Source organism: Procambarus clarkii, chromosome 22, assembly GCF_040958095.1.
Source record: "Procambarus clarkii isolate CNS0578487 chromosome 22, FALCON_Pclarkii_2.0, whole genome shotgun sequence".
Lineage (NCBI taxonomy): Eukaryota > Metazoa > Arthropoda > Malacostraca > Decapoda > Cambaridae > Procambarus > Procambarus clarkii.
In genome coordinates this window covers 26700767-26720299 of record NC_091171.1, presented here as the reverse complement: position 1 = coordinate 26720299, position 19533 = coordinate 26700767, and the positions used below count along the sequence as shown (strand labels likewise).

The window sequence follows — 19533 nt, the reverse complement described above, 5'->3', positions numbered from 1 at the left end:
TCCTTCCCTTTGGGTCATCCCTTCCATTTGTCACGGTCTGACCCTCGTGGTCGTAAACAGTTTGAAGCTTGTCTGTCTGTACAGTCTGACACCTTGACCTGGAGTCTTGTGAGAGAGATTCTCTGCTTGTTCTCCAGTACTCTCCTGATGTTATTACTGTTCAGAGTACAGGCGGCATCTGTGTTGCAAGCTGGGTTAGGTTGCTGCAACACGCTAGGTTGGTTTCCCACTCGGATGCCCTGGGGCTACCCCATTTTGGTTAGGTGCTGTTCGCCCTTTTCCCTCCCTGTTCCCGGCTCCAGACTGTCTGTGGGTTTCGGGATTGGGGCGGGGTTTAGTTGGGGCCGAGACTCGGGCGGTTTCGGGGCTGCCCCGTTCGGGTTGGGGACGGAGGTTTTCGAGCCCGTTCCTCCTGCCAAGGCTTCTGGGTCTTACCAGCGGCCCTTTCTTGCTGCCTTTCCTATGGACTCTTCCTTTTCTTTAAGAGTGGAGGGCTTGGAGGAAGACTCTGCCCCGGGGCCTCTGTTGCGGGTTCCCGGGGCTGTGGGGGATGCCTGCTAGCAGTTCTGGGGCGGTTTGCCCCTGCCTGGGTTTTCTGTTTCTGGGCGGAGTTTTTTGCCCATCCAGTCTGCTTGCTTCCCACTTTTCCTGGCGTGTTTTCGTATCTTTTGTGTCGGTAACAGCCCTCTGTTCTGGTGGCCATTTTCTTCTGCCGGTTTCCCGGTGTGGCCACCAGGGCGGCGTTGCGGTTTGTTTACATACGCCTGGGTGTGCAAGTGAGCGTCTTGGGTGAGTTTCTTCACCTTTTTTCATGGGTTTAATTCTCCTGTTGTCGTTTCTTTGCTTTTCTGGTGTTTTCTGCCCGTTTTCTGTTCCTGTGGGAACGCTTGAGTGTTGATTTTACACCGGGTTTTCCATTTTGTCTGTTTTGGGTCTGGGCCCTAGGGTGTCCCTGTCTGTTATGCTTGCTCCCACACCTTGTCCCTCGGTTTTTGGTCTGTTTTGACCGTTTCCCTGGGGGTTCTGTCTAGGGGCTGTGCTTTGCCTTTCTGTGGTGTATCTCCGCCGGCAAATGTGGTGGTTTGGGCTCCCCTGGTTCAATTCCGGATTCCTTTGGGTTCTTTGGTTTCGTTCCGGAGGTTTTCTTCCTCTTGGGCCCCCTTTGTGGGTTCGGGGGGGCATTGTTTCCTCGTGTGTGACCCGGTTCTGCCTTCTGGGGTTCCAGGGTCTTTCTGGCTTGCAGACTGATCTTTTTGGGTCTTGGCACGTGTTGTGATCGTGCTGGGACTTTGGGGTTTTGTTGTCGAGGTGGGCCTTTTGATGCAGTTTTGTGCCTTCTTCGCCTGGCCGGCGTGGTGCTCTCTGCCCGGCGTGGTGCTCTCTGCCCACTGGTCGGCGGCTTGTAATTTTCTTTTCACGCGTGTGTGTGTGTACACATGTACATGTACATGTGTACACTGTGTGTGTGTGCACATGTGTATGTGCATACGCACGTGTGTAACACACCTTGTGTGTGGGTGTATTTATATGTGTGTGTATATGTATATATGTATGTATGTGTATATACATAATATATATATATATGTGTGTATATGTGTATGTATACTTTTTCTTTCGGAAGGGGCTCTGTTCCCTTCTCTGTTGACGGGGCGCTGGGGGAGCAGCTTGCTCTGTTGACTCTCGCATGGTCCCGCAGTTAGTGGGCGCTTTTGGTTGTCTTCTGGCCTCTGGTGCGGCGGCAGACATCTTCTCCCCCTTTGGGGTGTTCAGGGCTGGTGGGGTGGGCTTCTTTCCCTGCGCTTCGTTATGTCATCTTAGTGGGTGCGTTGGATGTGGTCGATCCGCCCCATCCTTCTGGGGTTCCCGCCTGCTCTATGCAGACACGGGCCTGGCGAATCTGCGGTTCTTCTGAACTTCTGTCTGCGCCTTGGATTCTATGCCCTCATCGGAGAACTGTTGTCTCCTGTCCGGCTTCTGTTGGGGCCGGGTGTCTGGATGGTGGCCCTGGACCTCCAGGTCAATTCTTGGCACGTTCCTCTCCAGTTTTCCGGGACTGGCACAGTTGGCGGTGGGGCTTCAGGCTTGCCGCTTTTGTTGCTTTCCCTATTTTGTAATTGGCACTTGGTGTATTTACGCATCTTTACCGGATCTTGGTGCCCTGTCTGAATCTGCTTGGGAATCGGTGTCTGGCCTACCTCGACAACTGGCTGGTGTGAGCTCCCAGTCGGTCCGCTTGTCTGCTCGCCAGGGGTGTGGTTCTTTCCAGATCGCCTGGTTTGGTTTCCTGGTGATCTAGAGGCCATTCCATCTGTTTCCGTCCCAAGTTCGGACCTGGCTGGATCTTGTTTAGGGCTCTTGGGCCGCTCCTTGTCCTTCCCTCCAGAAGTGTTGCTGTGGCTGTGGTCCCGCCTTCGGCTGTTCATGAGGGGGTCCCGGGCTGCTCGGCGGTTGCTCGAGCAGTTGTGCTGGAGTCTGAACTTTAACGTGCTGGTCTGCCCGCAGGGTCGGGTTTGGCTTCGGCGTCTGTTTAGTTCCTTCGGAGACTCCCCTTCCGCCTCTCTTGCAATCGTTGGGTTCGTACCTCTGGGAATCTTGTGTTGGTGCTGCGTCACCAGCTTCCTCTTTGGGATTTTCGGGGTTCAGTGCCTTGGCACCTCCCCGAGCCTTCGCTCGATGTGTTCATGTAGCTCAGGTGAAGTAGGGGCTCCCCCCAGAAAACCTGCATTGAATGTAATGAAACGCCATTTTCTGAGTGAGTCCCGGAGGCTCCCTGGCAACCCTTCCTCCCACCGGTCGGCATTTTTTTTGCGCTGGTTGAAGCTTAGCTTCCAAACTGATGCTAGGCAGCCGGCGCGGTGAGGTCCAGGGCGTCCCCCTCCCCCTCTCGGGACGGGAAGGGCTGCGTGGACGATCGGCGCGGCAGTAAAGTGTGATGTTTGCTTGTTTGGTTGTTTCCGTGGGATTGTAGGGAGTTTCTACCTCTGTTTGGTTTTTTGTTTTAGTTTTTTTACCATGTGTTTTTTTTTTGTTATGCCTACCTTTCTGGGTGCCTAACCCCGGTCGATGGCAGATAAGGAAAACCCCCAAACACAAGGGGTTTTCCAGGGCCATTGCTCCCTGAAACCTCTCTGAAGGGGCCAGGTTCTGGTGCTGGTCCCTGGTAGGTCTGAACTCCTTATCTAATATAACATACATTAGCCCGATAAGCTCCAGGGAGCCTCCGGGGCTCACCCAGAAAATGGCGTTTCATTACATTCAACGCTTGTTTTTTTGAGGACACTATATTGATAATCCCCACAGAAAAGTTTAGGAAGATATCTGGGTGCAAAGACATGGTTGTCATATCAGGTGCTCCTAGCTCTTAATTTTTTTTAAGGATACGGTGGAGCTGAATGCCATGAAGGTGACGTACTTTTTCTCCATCTTCCGTGCCTTTCATATGAAATTCCGAACAGTACAGGTCCTAGCATTTTCTTTATCCAGAACGGAACCAACTGGGACTTCTGCCAGCTCACCAGGAACCTGAACCTGGCAAGCGAAGAAAGAACCAGAACCCTGACTTGCCAGTGGACTGATTGGGAGCCCAAATCAACTAGTAAACAAAATATGAACCCCATTAAAAAAATAGAGGCAAAGAGGAAAATGGTCTGGCTTCTGCAAGAAGTGTCAAACCAATCAGGCTGTAATGGATATGTGGGCCTGTGGGGCTGCTCCAAGCAACAGCCTGTTGGACCAAGTTACCACAAGTCAAGCCTGACCACAGGCTGGGCTTGGGGAGTAGATGAACTCTTAGAACCTTCTCCAGGTAAAACCTTATCAGTACCTTCAGCTGTGCCACACTTCAGCTTCTGCACTGATGAGTGTATCTCTTCCTTTGGTAGTTCCTTGTGTTCCCTTATCTTGCATTTTGATCACCTTAGCAATAGTAGGGTAGGCTTAAAATGAGCTATGAGGAAAACCCTAAGTCTACTGACAATAGTGCAAAATTGTTTTCTGTACTAGTCTCTATAAAAAAAATAATTCACATTTGCATTCCTTTCCTCAGTTCCAAACATAAGTACTCTGTCCACCTCCTACACGTTCATTCACTGGTTAATATTTTTCAATGATTGTGTTTAATATTCCCATTGGCTTCACCTACCTCCTCCCTCTTATTTTCTAACTTGCTTCTAAAATAACTTCTGGCTTTGTAAAATTTCTTCTGCTGAACTGATCTATTCACCTTATCTTTTACTCCCATCGTTTGATTATAACATTTTCCACTGCACAATCATTAAAGTAAAATTAATTTTATTTTCACAAGTATTGTAGAGTGTGCCTATGTAATATACAAATATGTAGTTTGAAAAACTACAGTATTAGGATTTTTCCAGATGAAATGTGTAAGCGGCGAGAATTTTACTCTTGTCATCCCGAGACGTCGCCAGCAACACCAGAAGATGGAGGCAGTGATGTGGGGAGGTGGTACATACTGCCAGATGATCCAGTGTCTCTGGCACTACACCCAGCACCAGCTGCCTCCACCCACAGATGTTACAATAGTCACCTTATGCCAGCTACATCAGTAAACTGCTGCTTGAATGTTAACTCACAAGCAGTGAGGGGAGATGAGTACACTAACCAAATAAAGAAAGTGAGTAAATTTGCTATTTTAAATATAACTAATTCAATGTGTCAGGGGACAGGCAGCTAGTGTATATGTACATGTTAGGCTATTATCGAGGAAAGGTCGAATTACTGACCCTTCTAGGATGCAACCCTACAACAAGCTGACTAACTCCTAGGCACCTGTTTACTGCTATGTGAATAGGGTCATTAGGTGATAGGAAGCACACCCAACCATTTCTGTCCAGCCCGGGATTTAAATCCAGAATTTCCGATTGTTGAAAACAAACCTGACTTTACTGCTGGGACCCTAATAATGTATTGAAGTAATTAAGAAATACTTTTTAACAGAATTGCATATATTATCCATTTTTTGTTTTTATTAAGTTATCACAATTAAGATTGAGGACAAGAAATATTTTTTTCTGGAAAGGCATTTCCTTGGTGGCTCCCAAAGCTAGCCGAAGAGCACAATGACTTGTTTTGTAAACCGCACTGGGCGCAGATTAATGTGGCGGACTGGTTATCTTGTGGTTATCTCGAGATTATTCCGGGGCTTAGCGTCTCCGCAGCCCGGTCCTTGACCAGGTCTCCTTTTTGTTACACCCCTCCCCAGGAAGCAGCCCATAGCAGCTGACAGACTCCCAGCTACCTATTTACTGCTAGGTAACAGGGGCATCAGGGTGAAAGAAACATTTTGCTCATTTGTCCCCGCCTCGACCGGGGATCGAACCCGGAACCTCAGGACTATGAATCCGAAGCGCTATCCACTCAGCTATTGGATGCTGCCGTCTATTGGTTGAGGAGTGTAACAAGCTAGCAGTGGTAATTGACTAATGAGTGCACACATAGTTATTGATGGTTGCCAATGTTTCTCTATGCCATTGCTTGTTTTGGGGTGTTCTACTTTTCTGGTGTTTTTTTCCTCTTGGCCCGAGTTGATCCTGTATTCCCGAACTCCCCTCATCTCGATTGAGAGAACCAGATCGTGCTAGTGATGTGTGGTAAGCAATAATGATCCACTAGTGCCTGGTGAGGCATGATAGTCTTGGAACTAATTAGGGGACTCTGTAGCCAATGAGGGCACTGCACCAGAAAGAGGCATTTATTTTACATTTAATCCTTGATTTTTTCTGGTCAACCCTGTAATTTTCTGCCTTGTATAATTTTTTCATGAGGTATCCTTCAATAGCTATCCGAGTTAAGCACTTGTCCAGCCAAGCTTGGGAAGATGCTCTAGGCCTTTTTGACTCTCCATTACCTACTGTTAGCCAGGATCAGATTATCACATTATATGAGAAGAAGTTCAGAGATAACCCAAAACCAAGAAAAAACCCACTCAAAAGCATAATAAACACAAGAATACCAGTAACATGGTCAAAAGCAATGCAATTTGGGATTCCACTGAATCCTCTAGAATTATTGGACCATAAGCCAAAGTGCATGGTGGGGCAATGCATGAAACCCTTATTTGTCTTCAGTTGGATGCTTCATTCCTCTGCTCTTCAACTCCAGATACAAGGAGCAGAGGACAAGGTTGAACCAGCAAAGTATGTCACCAGGCAAATCTTCTGGAAAAGGCAGAGCCATGGGGAAATGTTCAGGTTCGGACATCCAGCAGGAGGTACCTGAAACCAAGACTGTGCTGGCCGTCAACCAGCCAGAAGGACCACCTTCTCCAGGTAGGTCTTTGACCTGGCCAGGATCTGGAACAACAGCTGGACTGGGGGGGGGAGGAGTTTCAGGAACTCCCCACCTTGAACAGTCCAGCCGAAAGGCATCTACCACGAGAGCCTCGTGATTGGAAAATGGAGCCTCATGAAGAAGAAGGTGCCGATTCCATGCCAATGCAAAAAAGTCCACGTTGGGGCATCTGAACGTCTTGCAAAGCTAAAAGAAGGCAGCATCGACAGTCCACTCCAAGGAGATGGGAAGAAACTGGGACAGACTGTCCACGAAAGTGTTGTACACTTTTGAACATGTGAACTGTACAGAGAACCAAACCTTGAGAATCCAGCAGAACAACAACTAGCAGCATCCAGCTCCAAAGGACAATGGACCAAAGAGAGCCCCTCCCCCTGGTGTAGACAATGAACCACTGGAGCACAGTTTGAATGGAGCGAGAGCATTGAGCCCAGATGAAGCCAAATCCACCTTGTGGCCACAAACACCCATACCATACTGTGCGCCTGATGAAGGATAGGAGACCACTAACCCTGAGTGGCCTGGTGAGTGCTGGTTACAAAGCCCCAGTCCTAAGTGGATTTCCACTGCACTTGCAATTTTCACTTTACTTGGACTCTACATTCTGTTTGACAGGGAATTTAAAATTCAATGGCCTACTTTACTTGTTATTCCTATTGATCTCATTTCACGGGCTATCGCTCCATAGTCACACTTATCAAATGCATTTGCAAAGTTCATGTACACAACATCTGTATTTTGCCCCAGGTGACCATGTAAACATTGAGTGAAGGAGGAGGAAGGTGCCTAGGAATTGAACCCTGAAAATCCCGAACAGGAAGCTTGCAATGCAGTAGCCGCAAAGGGCCGACAGAGTCTGTACCCAACAGTTGCGGTTGCGGCAAAAGAGGACGGTTCCGGAGAAACCAGAGGAGCCTGTGGAGTCGCACCCTACCCAGTAGAAAAAAAACATGCAGGCAAAGTTCAAACTCCTACACAATCACTCGAGGAACCGCTGAGTTACTTGGCATTGCCACAACACCAACAGACAGCAGTCCTGCAGCTAGCACAAAGCCACTGGAGGAAGGGAAAGCGACACCGACCGAGAATTCCAAACGAGGCCCAACAAGTCCAAACCTGGGATGGAACTAGCTGCAACTTCCACCAGTTCACCAATAGCTTGAACCTCTGTGAGCTGAGAAAGAACCAGATTCCTGGCTAGCAGACACATGGACCGACTGGGATCCCACACCAGATAGTCGTTGCATTGGGCCAGAACATAAACGCCTAACAACCGAAGATGAACCACAACAACTCGAGCCAAACTGGTAAAAACCAGGAAGCCAGAATTAAACCAAAAGGAAGAACCCTAAAGTGGAAAGCCTGGTGCCCTACTACAAAACCTAACCAGTCCCTGAACCTCAGACGTATAGGAGTGTGCTAATATGCATTCCGAAGGTTCAGGAAGATTATCCAAGTACCTACATCCAAAACGAAGCAAACTAGGGCAAAGATGGTCATCTGGGAAGCAGGGCAAGGGATGCACCAGTTCAGCCCCAAAAGTTTGAGGATGAAACAGCTCTGCCAAGTCACTCTTCTGGGGACTGGAAAGAAATGGGACACCTGCTGAAGTGATGCGGTTGCTTTGACAATGCCATGCCACTCTGAAATGACCCGAAGCAGATAAATGGAAATTTTCAACTTCCCACTGGGAGGGTGGGGACCAACCAACTCCACAGCAGGCTCTGCAAGATGACACAAAAAGCCTACGAATTGTGAGACCAAGAGCTGGCAAATTGGGCAAGCTGCTCTTTCCCCTCCCTCCCATTGCCTGTCAAAGGGGCAAACTGTTAAAGGACTGGCACAAACCATGAGAAGTAAGAGTTTTTATTGAATATTGAGTATGGTGCCAAACCAGCCAAATCAGACTGGCCACAGGAGGTGCATACAACTTGGAATAAGGCCCCACTTAAGGCCTACCTTGATTCGGAAGGAGCAACCCCCCGAGCTGGTCAAGCAACATCCCGAGCTAAACCTGGAAATCCTCAAGACTTTTTGAGGTTGGAAGCAGCAGGGAAAAGATCAGAGGGAGGGTGAACCACACCCAGAAGGAAAGGAAGAGGTGGTGTGGATGGAGCCATGGTGGAGAATCGCCAATACCTCCAATTCTGAGTCTAAACACAGTTTGGGGCAGCTCCAAGGCATCCAAACAACAAACTAGACCATTGGAGGTGGCCAAAATGAACCTGCAAAATGATCGGCATCTGATATACACAAATTTCATACAGAGGGTTCATTAAGACTCACATAGGGATTCTAGACCCCACAAGACTCAGGGTCGTAGGTGTCACCGATTCAACAAAGGGCATGGCTTAGACAGAATGAATGATCATTATCCCATGGCACAGACAACGAACAACCTTCAAATTTGCACAAAGCGAGAGCAGGTTCTAAGGAAATAATCCTTGGCCACATTCTGGCCGGACCAACCAGACTGTAGTGGGTTTGAGGGCCTGTGGGCTGTTCCAAGCAACATCCGGTTGGACGAAGTTATCACAAGTCGAGTCTGGCCTCAGGCCGGACTCGAAGAGTAGAACTCCTAGAACCCTCTCCAGGTATGCTCCAGGTACATTGAACCTGCTGGGAATTTTCAGGGCCCAATGAGTAAACAAAACGGGGCGCTATGCTTGACCTAAAAGTAAGTGTACATAGCTTGAGCTGCACGGCTGTGAAGGCCAATCTTGCCCCATCATAAATGTCAACTACACAAGCCACCAGTGCACCCCCACCAATCCAACCCAGGTCAAGACAGAAGGGCTATAAGACCCTTGACTCACTGTACGCAAAGGGCCACCTCAAGCATGGAGGACCTTTAATGGAGCAATCCTCAAATTCACCAGAGAAGATAACTGTCAGAGCAAGAGCAGCACTAGCGAGTACCAGAGAAGACAGCCCTTGAGCACATGCAGCTCCAAGCACCCTAAATGCCAGGCTCACGCTACACAGAAATGCTGCAAATGGCAAGATCCCAAAAGCATGTAGCTAAAAAACTGGAGCCTGCACAGCAGAGATATGACCTGGGAACCCTGCAGCAGTCATGTGGTTGTGACTGCATCAGCTTATGAACTGAGAGCTAAAGCCCTTGGAAGGTCTGGGCCCCTACCCACTCCAAACAAATGGGGGAGGTGGGGTGATTGAGCACATGCTGATTTCTAGAGTTACGATCATTTGTTTACATAGTTGTAGGGAGTTCATTAGGCAGGTCACATTAGGTTTGATCACATTTTGAACTTAGCAGTTTTTTTTTTTTTTTTTTTTTTTTTTAATACTTTGGATGCCTTCCTAAGTGAGGCGATGGACTGTCATCTCCCTGTCTCTTTGAGGGGGTGAAATTCTGGCTCTGGTCCCCAGTAGGCCTATGAGTGCCACAGCTGATGCGACCTAGTAATTGGGAGCCATATCAGCGAGAGCTTTAGGGAGCCACAAGAGACTCCCACCAGAAAAATCATTATATATTATTTATAGTTTTAAAGTAGAGTTATAGTTTTATAGTTAAACTATAGTTATAGTTTTAAATTAAACTATAGTTATAGTTTTTAAAGTAAAGTATAGTAATAGATGTGTTCTATTATTTCCTGTTAGAAAACTCACAAATTTGGTGATTGATAAAATTAACAAAACATTTGTATATTCTGATTATACATAACGCAAATCCCAATCAGTTTTGGACGATATAGTCCTGAATTTGAAGGTATCACTTAATATCGTAGTTTCTTATGTTTAGACAGAACATATGTGCTGTACTACTAAATGAATGCCTTTGAAGGCATACAGTGCGACATATTATAATTCTATACATCTCGTCATCCAAAAAACAGACATGACATTCATTTGCATTTTATGCAAGTTGTTATATAGTAATAGGTGAATTATTATTTACTATTTTAGAACTTAAAATTTTTTTTAACAGCAAGCTATGCTTTGCAGAATCCACTGGGAGGCCGTGTGCGTTACCTCCAGTGTCCAGCTGGAGTTAGTGTAGCACAGTTAAAGAGATTACTGCGAGCGAAGTTTGGAGTTGGTCCATCTCATCCCTTGGCTATTCTCACTAGCTCATCAGACGATCCACTACACGAGACCTTAACGCTTGTTGATGTGGCTTATATCACAGCATGGCAAAGGGTTTGTGTTTATTTTTATTTGGTCTGTCTTGGATATTATTTCATAAGTTTTACTTTAATTTATTGATTTGTTTTTGGCTGTAGTTGTGATCATAAATTAAGTAAATATCAAATTAGGTGTTCCCTGAATTCATACCTAATACTGTAGATTTCATTGAAGGAATTTTGTTATATTCCAAAATTTGTAGTCTATATGAAAAATGCAATGTATCACCTTGAATCTTGCAAGATATTTGCATGGTGGTGCAAAAAGGCTCTTTATTGTTATTTTGCCATAGAGCCCCTGAATGGGGCTATTGTATATATTTTAGAAGTGTTTGAAAAATCATTTAGGACAAGCAGGACCGTGAGATATCTTGAAAATGGGGCAAGCACAGATATTAACACTGACGCACCATGTCCACGAGTCCCGCACTGTCCCAGGTGGGCTCCAGCGTTTCACGGGAGCGCGCGGTAATTTTGAAAAGTGTATACTCTCTTCAATTTTGTCACCTCAATTCTTGTCCAGGGTTTTTCAATTTGGTATCATTGTGTTCGCAATAGAACTCACTACACGACTAAAGACATATAAAGTCCAAAATCCCGGCGTACCATCCACAACAAACTGGGAAAGTGAGTGTATGTTACCCAGGAGCGCATAAGAGCAATAAAATGTGTACACTCTCTTCACTTTGGACATCTCAATTCTCGTCCTAGGTCTTTAATTTTGGTAACATTGTGTTTGCAATAGAATTCTCTACAGGGGTATATGCAAATATGAAGTCCAAAAGCCAGGCGTACCACCCACAGCAAACAGAGAAAGTGACGGAGCATGATTCCAGTGAGCGCTGATAAAATGGGTATACAGTTTTCAACTTTGTTACCTCAATTTTGGTCCTAGGTCTTTCATTTTGGTATCAATGTATTCACAATGAAATTCCCTACAAGAGTATATGCATATAATATTCAAAACCGCTGTGCGCCCCTCCCGAAGCCGCCGCCAATTTGCCGCCGACAACTACGCAATGCTGCGTCATTACCGGGAATGCTCCAATTAAAAAAACGACGCAATGCTGTGTCGTTACCGGGTGAAAGTGTTATTAACACCAAGCAAAATACTCAGCACTTCCATAAATATGATAACATCTTTGATATTTGCCAACATGCAAGGTATCAAAACACATAATATTAACCAAATACACTTTATAACTGGTCTCCTAAATGAGGCAAATGCAATGTTTGCAACTTTAACAGAAACTCACACAAAGGACTATTATGACAGTGAGATATGGATTCCAGAATTCAACCTTTTCAGATGTGATAGAAAACATAGGCTTCAGGGTGGGGTCAGCCTTTACGTCAAAGATACACTCATCTGTGTAGAGCAGTTTAAGGGTTAATGTGTTGTAAATATTTCAGTGTTTATCACCCCCACACATTACTGTTCGGACCCCAAATATCTGTTCAGTAAAAAAATTAAAATATCCAAAGGACCTTGAGATATTTGTAATATTACATGTACTTAAACCCTTAATATCAGGATAATATCCCAGTTATCAGAAGGGCTTGTGTATACTATACTATCGTCTATATTATCTAATTTGTATATTTACTATCGTCTATATTATCTAATTTGTATATATACTATCGTCTATATTATCTAATTTGTTTTCTTCATCAGTTACTGTGCACTCTTTGATGAAGCCAATTTGAATAATTGGAGTTCTGTTGTATGCTGAACTTAGAAATGCAAATTTTTCACTTCTCTAACCCTATGCTTTTATTTCAGACTGAGCCATTACAGCTGTTTTACCAAATATACGAAAGAGCAAGTAAAAAGATCAAGCTAGATCCAGACAGCTACAGTTCTGAAGCTCTCAGCTCCTCTGAAGAAATGCCAAAACTGGAACCAAGTGTTGGTAGTGAGGTTACCAATACTGTGTATGGGTCCTCATACTCAACAAACAGCCTGTCTGACTACAGCAGTGCTCCTCTTTTACAGGCTTTTGGAGCTTTAGGCTCTGATTCTCCAGTAAAGGAGGAATCAGCTGCAGAAACATCTGTGATTGAAACCTTAAAAGATAAAACTGCAGTGACAGGGAAATCTTTTGAGGTGCCAGAGTTTAAAGAAACTGGAGATAAAAGTGTGTTAGCTGCTAAACCAAGTGATACAGTTGAGGAAATTATTGAACCTTGTGCAAAGGATTCCCAAGTAATGGTGAAATGTGAGTCACATTCTAAATTAGCACAGGGTACTGTTAGTGATAGTGTTATGAACATCGAAAGTGCTATAAGTGGATCTAGTGTAGTGGACACCATTGTGACATACTCTGGAGCTTACACAACACCAAGCAATGGTGTGAACGTTGGGGTTGCATTCATGCCCGGAGAGCTGGGGTATATGAGCCCTGCTGGTGTTCCCTGTGCAATAATCCCAAGTGGTGGTTGCGTTCCAATGACTGGGAGTTGCATTCCTAGTAATACAAATATTCCTGTTTTGTGTAACACTGATGTACATAGACACATAGGTGATGGGGTAGCAAGTGCTGTAAACGAATGGAATTCAACAGGACCTCTGAAAGACTCCGAAGTAACAAAGGAGAATTCTCAAGTGCCTGCAGATGTCAGTTCAAAGAGCGAAGGGGTCAGAGGAAGTGAGGAAGATGAAGGGAAAGAGGTGCAGCTCAAAATAAGCGAGTCAGGGGTGATGAGTGTGTGTGGACGGGACACGACTCTGGAGGGGGTGCTCAACTCCATTGAATCGGAAGCTTGTGAACTTTTGTCAAAAATAGAAAGTGGGTCTCTTTGTGAAGACTTTCCACCTAAAGTTATGGAAAAACTTGCAGAGAGGAATCCCTTTGAAGCAGGTAATGGTACAAAGAAATCTAAAACTAAAGATAGAATAGGTGAAGTTATACGAAGCAAAGGAGATACAAAGATAAATAAAGATCGACCACTTCAAAAGGTGGAAAAGATGAAATTGTCAAATACAAAGACTGCTTCCTTAGTTACCCAAAAATCTGAAAGTGCTAATTTGAAGGAAACAAAAGTAGTAAAGCCAAATGTTAATTATAATGTTGAATCTTGTCCTGATACTTCATGCAATAATAAACCCATAACTTACTGTAAAGATGAACCTGTGGAGAAAGAGCTTGATATGAAGCCGCAGGGAGAGTTACAGAATAATAAGGAATTGAAAGACAGTAACACTAAAGATTCTCGGTCCAGTCATATTCCAGCAAGCCTTACTGCAGCAAGTATGGCTAACCTAAATAAGCCACATCTTAAAGTTGGTACATCTAAAGTTTCTCAAGGAGAGGATCATAAAAGTAAAGAACAAAAGCCTAACAATGGGTTAAATTCAAAGAAGGATGCCAAACAAGAATTAGCAATGAAATCATCACCTGGCAGTGGATGCAGGAAGTCTTCACAGTCTTATGGTTACAAAACCTTGAAAACTCCCCCTAAAAGTTGGAACCCTACAATATCCAGAGAACAGCTAGCTTTGGTAGCTGGTAAATCATCAATCGGCAAGGGCAACAAAGAGCCCCCTCGGACAAACAAATTTTTTAAAGCTCGCAATGCTCCTCGATTTTTAGGAAATCCATCTGCAGGTGTGAAACCAATGTACTCGCATATGGTTGATAGTAATGGATCCCAAAAGCGTGGTGTAGTTTTAAAACTTGACCCCAAAACGTTGGGTCCTGTATCTGTGCCAGTTAATAATGATGCAAATCCTCCAACTACAGTCTCGAGTTCAATTTCCTCTGTGTCTTCCGTACAGTCTACAGCAGCAGAAACAAAGACTCAAACTTCATTAACTTCACAGCCTGTTGACCAGAAACTCCCCAATAGTGTTCATACAGGATCATTAGCTCCTGAGGCTCATGCTGCTGTATCAAAAGTTGAAGACACAATAGTTACCAATACCAAAGCTGCTCTCACATTGCCTGCATCAATAACAAGTGGGTTAAAGGAAAGTACAAATACAAGTTCAAAAGTCATTGGTAATACTAAAACTTTGCAAGACAAAAATACTCTACAACATAAATCTACCAAGAATGGGAGGTCTTCAAACAACAATAGTAGTACCAGTAATAGAAGTGGAAAACTATCAAGTGCTCATACAACAGGTAGTAGTTCCAAAGCTGAAGTTAGTGGGTTAAGTATTTCTAAGGCAGAAAATAAAGCCAGTGGTGGAACAGTTGGTTTAGTTGGAAACAGCATGGCAAGCTTTGTTGCCAGCAGCAATCTCATGAATCATCTGAAAATGGCTGTTTCAACAGGAATGACTACTGGTTTCACTCAAGTTAAAGCAGAAACAGTTAATGCCCTGACCGCTGCTAATACTGGCCTACAACCACAACAGCATCTTACTCTAGGTTCACCAGCAGTTGGCGTTAGTATAATTCCTTCCTGTGGGGTATCTTTTCCAGGGGCTATTGGTACTCTTCCATTGCCTTACTACACTAATCCCTCCCTGGCCTACCCAGCATACCCTTATTTGTATCAAGGAGCAGAGACTATTGGCCTTATACCTCCACATCATTCTGCTTCATTTATCCCAACATTCCCTGCATGTCTCCCACCTCGGTCCCCTCTTAGCCCACGGAACATTGGAGGGGCAAAGATGATGCCAGAACTACCTTTGCAATCAAGCCTCCTTCCTATGGTACCTCTGGTATCTCAGGTTCCTGCTCAGACAATGTCTCCAAGACCAATGACTCCTCCATCTCCTAGGACTCCAACATCAACTCAGTCTCCGAGGCCATATCCAGCTCAGTCTCCTAGACAGTCTATCACAAATCAGTCTTCAAGGCCACTTACACCTCAGTCTCCCAAATCATTATCTTCAGTACAGACTACAAGACCGCAAACTCAGTCTCCAAGACAACTTTCAAATCTTCAGCCAGCAATTAGTCAGTCTCATAGATTAAATAATACTAGTTTGCTAGTTACCCAGCCCCAGTGCATAACAGTATCTGGCCAGTCAGAGAAATTTCAGTTTGGGTCCCAACAAATGTCTTCATCAACCCACTTAGTTCCAGAGTCATTGATAGTCCCAAACTCTACTTCTGTCTGTCCACAAAATTCATCATACAAACAAAATGCATGTGTACAAACATCACTCTCACACACTTTAATGTCCCCCAAAAATGCTTGTAATTCCCTGAATTCATCTAAGCCTCATGTGCCTCAGTCTCCAAGAGCTATGATTAGTAATCACCCTGGGGCCTGTCTCATGCAAGTAGTAACCCCCACGAGCTCACAATCCAGTATGCCTCATCCTCCTCAGTCTCCGAAGCCCAACAGACCACATACTCCACAATCTCCCAGATCTTTGTGCTCTGCCCAGGGTGCAGTAATGCAGACACATGTTAATAGGGTTTCCCAATCGAATTCACCTCTGTCTAGACACCAGGGGATATCTCAACAGCCAGAATTAAGAATAGCTAACAGTACCAAGGACAAAGCTAAAAACGTTGATAGCATAATATCTGGTCTTCTAGGTGGACTTTCCAATTCATTACCTAGCTCTGTTGTATCATCCTCGTTGTATCCGATTTCCCCGGTCAGTTCATCTATTTTAACAAGTGGGTTGAATACTTCCGTAACTAGTGCTTCTGGGAATAAATTACATTTTCCTCATGGAACACATGTTTCGGTTTCCTCAAATATCCCTCCGCTGTACCAAAACAGTATTGTAAATTCTCTGTCATTACCTCTAACTAATACGTTAGTCTCTCCTGAAGTGTCAGCTGCAACTACGTGTATGTCATTTTCATTGTGCAATTCATCAGCTGCACTCCCTATTTCCTTGGGTAATGTATCTACTTCATTACCAGTTTTAACTTACAACAGTTCTGCTCCCTCTATACCTACCTGTCCTGTGTCAATTCCCCAAGCCTTCTATCCAAGTAACACTGCACTTTCAATGAATTTACCACCAAGCACTTTACAATCTATCTCACAGTCTTTAAATACTACACAGGCCCCACAGTCAGCATCTTATATTAATGTAACTGCGGGGAGCACACCCAGGAGCAGTGCATCACTTGTATCTGCATCAACTAACAACAGGACAGGTTTTGCATGTATACCTTATAGAGATCCAGCTGTATTAACAATGCCCACAGAAACTCTAGCATTTTCTCCCATTCCTTCAAGCAGCAGCGGGGGCAGTGTTTTGACTATGCCTACCAGTTTCACTACGGCTGCTGTGACCATGCCTATGACCACAGCAACATTAGTAACAAAGTCTCCATCTGTTACCAGTGTTATGGGTGTACAGAATAGTACTGCTTGTACAACTGTACCTATGATGTGCACATCTGTTACACCATTAGTCAGTACCTCTTATGTACCTCTAAGCAGTACATTAACTATGTCTGCACTGAATGGAGATGTTGTGAACACATCAGTACCCCTAAGCAGTATATCAAGTGCACCCTTATCCTTAAGTAGTATGGGAAGTTTGCCTATACTCTCCAGCAGTCCAAAACATACAACAGTCCCCAATAGTAGTACAGCAAATACAACTATACACCAGAGTAGTACAATGAATACAACTGTACCTCAAAGTAGCACAGCAAGCACAACTATACCCGATTGTAGTACAGCAAGTGCAACTGTACCACAAAGTAGTACAAGTACTACTATACCCTTTAGTACAGCAAGCACTACTGTACCCCATACTAGTACAGCAAGAACTACTGTACCCCACACTAGTACAGCAAGTACTATTGCACCCCAGAGTTTTACAGCAAGTTTAGCTGTATGCTCAAGCACTATAGGAAGTACAACTGTACCCATAAGTAGTACGGGAAGTATATCTGTACCCCAAAATGACACGGTAACTACTGCTGTATCTGCAACTTGTATGGTAGTTGCATCTGCACCCAGTAAAAGTACTGTTGGAACTTTGAGCAGCTCATCTGATAAAACTTTGCCAGTAAGTAATAAGGAAATTATGACAGTATCCCCAAGCAGTAAAGCTATTGCAACTGCACCTGTAAGCAGTACAGCGGGTACTACCATTGTCCCTGGCAGTACAGCAGGTACTACTATAACCCCTGGCAGTACAGCGGGTACTACCATTGTCCCTGGCAGTACAGTAGGTACTATCATAGCCCCTGGCAGTACAGCAGGTACTACCATTGTCCCTGGCAGTACAGCGGGTACTACCATTGCCCCTGGCAGTACAGCAGGTACTACTATAACTCCCGGCAGTACAACAGATACTGCTATAACCCCTGGCAGTACAGCAGATACTACCATAGCCCCTGGCAGTACAGCAGGTACTACCATAGCCCCTGGCAGTACAGCAGGTACTACCATAGCCCCTGGCAGTACGGCAGGTACTACCATAGCCCCTGACAGTACGGCAGGTACTACCATAGCCCCTGGCGGTACGGCAGGTACTACCATAGCCCCTGGCAGTACAGCAGGTACTACCATAGCCCCTGGCAGTATGGCAGGTACTACCATAGCCCCTGGCAGTACAACAGGTAGTACCATAGCCCCTGGCAGTACAGCAGGTACTACCATAACCCCTGGCAGTACAGCAGGTACTACCATAGCCCCTGGCAGTACAGCAGGTACTACCATAACCCCTGGCAGTACAGCAGGTATTACCATAGCCCCTGGCAGTACAGCAGGTACTACCATACCTGTTGTTAATACAGGTGGTGCAGTGGTCTCCTCCAGCAGTACATTAGATACATCCATATCTATTTGCAACACTGCTGGAATAACAATACCCGTCAGTAGTACAGTTGTGGTTGCTCGGTCTCAAAGCAGTGGATGTTTTGCCCCCTGTGGTACAGTGGGTGGGAATTTGGTGTTAAGTGCGAAGGAGAGAGGTGGCTCTGAGCCACAGTCAAGTGCCTGTACCCCAGTCTGTGATGTGACGCATGTGATTGATGCCAAACAGCAGTGTGCTGAACCAAGTGTCAGCAGTAGTGGTGGCCCCAGACCATGCCTCAAGAGTTAATGTTGCACAGTTAAGGGCACCAATGTTGTTGGATGCCACATATATAAGCTTATATGCTATGGTGTACCTTACCTGCCATTTATTTTGTAAATTATAATTATAAATTCACAAATATCCTTTTATCAGTGTGTTTCAAACACTTATTAGTCACTTTTAAAGTGCTAGTTAGGGACACTTCATTTTCTATCTTTCTACTACATGATATTTTCTTTGCTTCAATAAGAAAACTTTCAGTAAGGTAGCAAAGACAAAATCAACTTACCCCAGGAGACTACTCGTATTTTCTTTTGGTGTAAATTTGATTGATGCTTCTTTGCTGCCTCACCATTTGGAAGCGCGCACACGGCTCCTCCTCCTTCCTTGTACTTTTCCTGTGCTCTGCAGGTGATGATGACATGTTGGGCAAAGTATTTTAATCTTCTTCATCTTGACTCGAGCAATGTCGAACAAGACTACGTACATAGTTATATACTGCTACTCTATTGAACAGATTTATTTTTCACTAGTTTTTATACATAGTACAGATTTTTTAATTTGTAAGGCAGTACAGGAACTTTCTATTTTGACCAATTGTGATATGCCTGGTATTTTGAAGGACTTACATTACAATTGGAAAATGAATTAGTGCATTGGTACTATATAGTACAGTATTCTATTTAATACACAGTTTACAAATTGACCCCATGATTGGTTTGAACTTTAATGTGAACAATTTCACATTACTTGTGATACTCCAACATTCAGGATTTTTGTATAAAATGTGAAACGACTTGTAGTGATAAAGAAACTTTGTATTACCAAGTAAGATCTTGTTTCAAAAGTTGTTAATGATATAACAAATGGTATTATTGTGCAACAAATTTCTGTTAATTTTGTACTGTTACTGGTTGTCTTGCAATATTCGTGTCAGTAATATGTTAAGAAATCCTGTATTTTATGTTCTTATCATTGGGTATCTTATCGAAATTGACAGATGTGACTTCTTCGAGTGTCCTTATTAGTTCTCAATGTTAGTGAAGATTTTTTTTATTTTATTTTTTCTTCTCCCCAATTTTCACTGAGAAGCTGCTTGGGCACCGTCAGTACCAGTGA

The 19533-nt window shown here is 44.5% G+C and overlaps 1 protein-coding gene across 2 annotated transcripts in view; it reads left to right on the top strand.

The window, feature by feature from the left end:
• The window catches only part of LOC123758399 (mucin-22), a 49730-nt gene that overhangs the window by 30069 nt on the left and 128 nt on the right, over positions 1-19533 (top strand). For both annotated transcript variants that reach the window (XM_045742761.2, XM_045742770.2), the window contains exons 4-6: positions 4374-4633; positions 10276-10470; positions 12238-19533. The exon at positions 12238-19533 is cut by the window's right edge. In XM_045742761.2, coding sequence (XP_045598717.1) covers positions 4374-4633; positions 10276-10470; positions 12238-18441 — 6659 coding nt within the window. In that variant the 3' untranslated portion in view covers positions 18442-19533. The remainder of the gene's footprint in view (positions 1-4373; positions 4634-10275; positions 10471-12237) is intronic.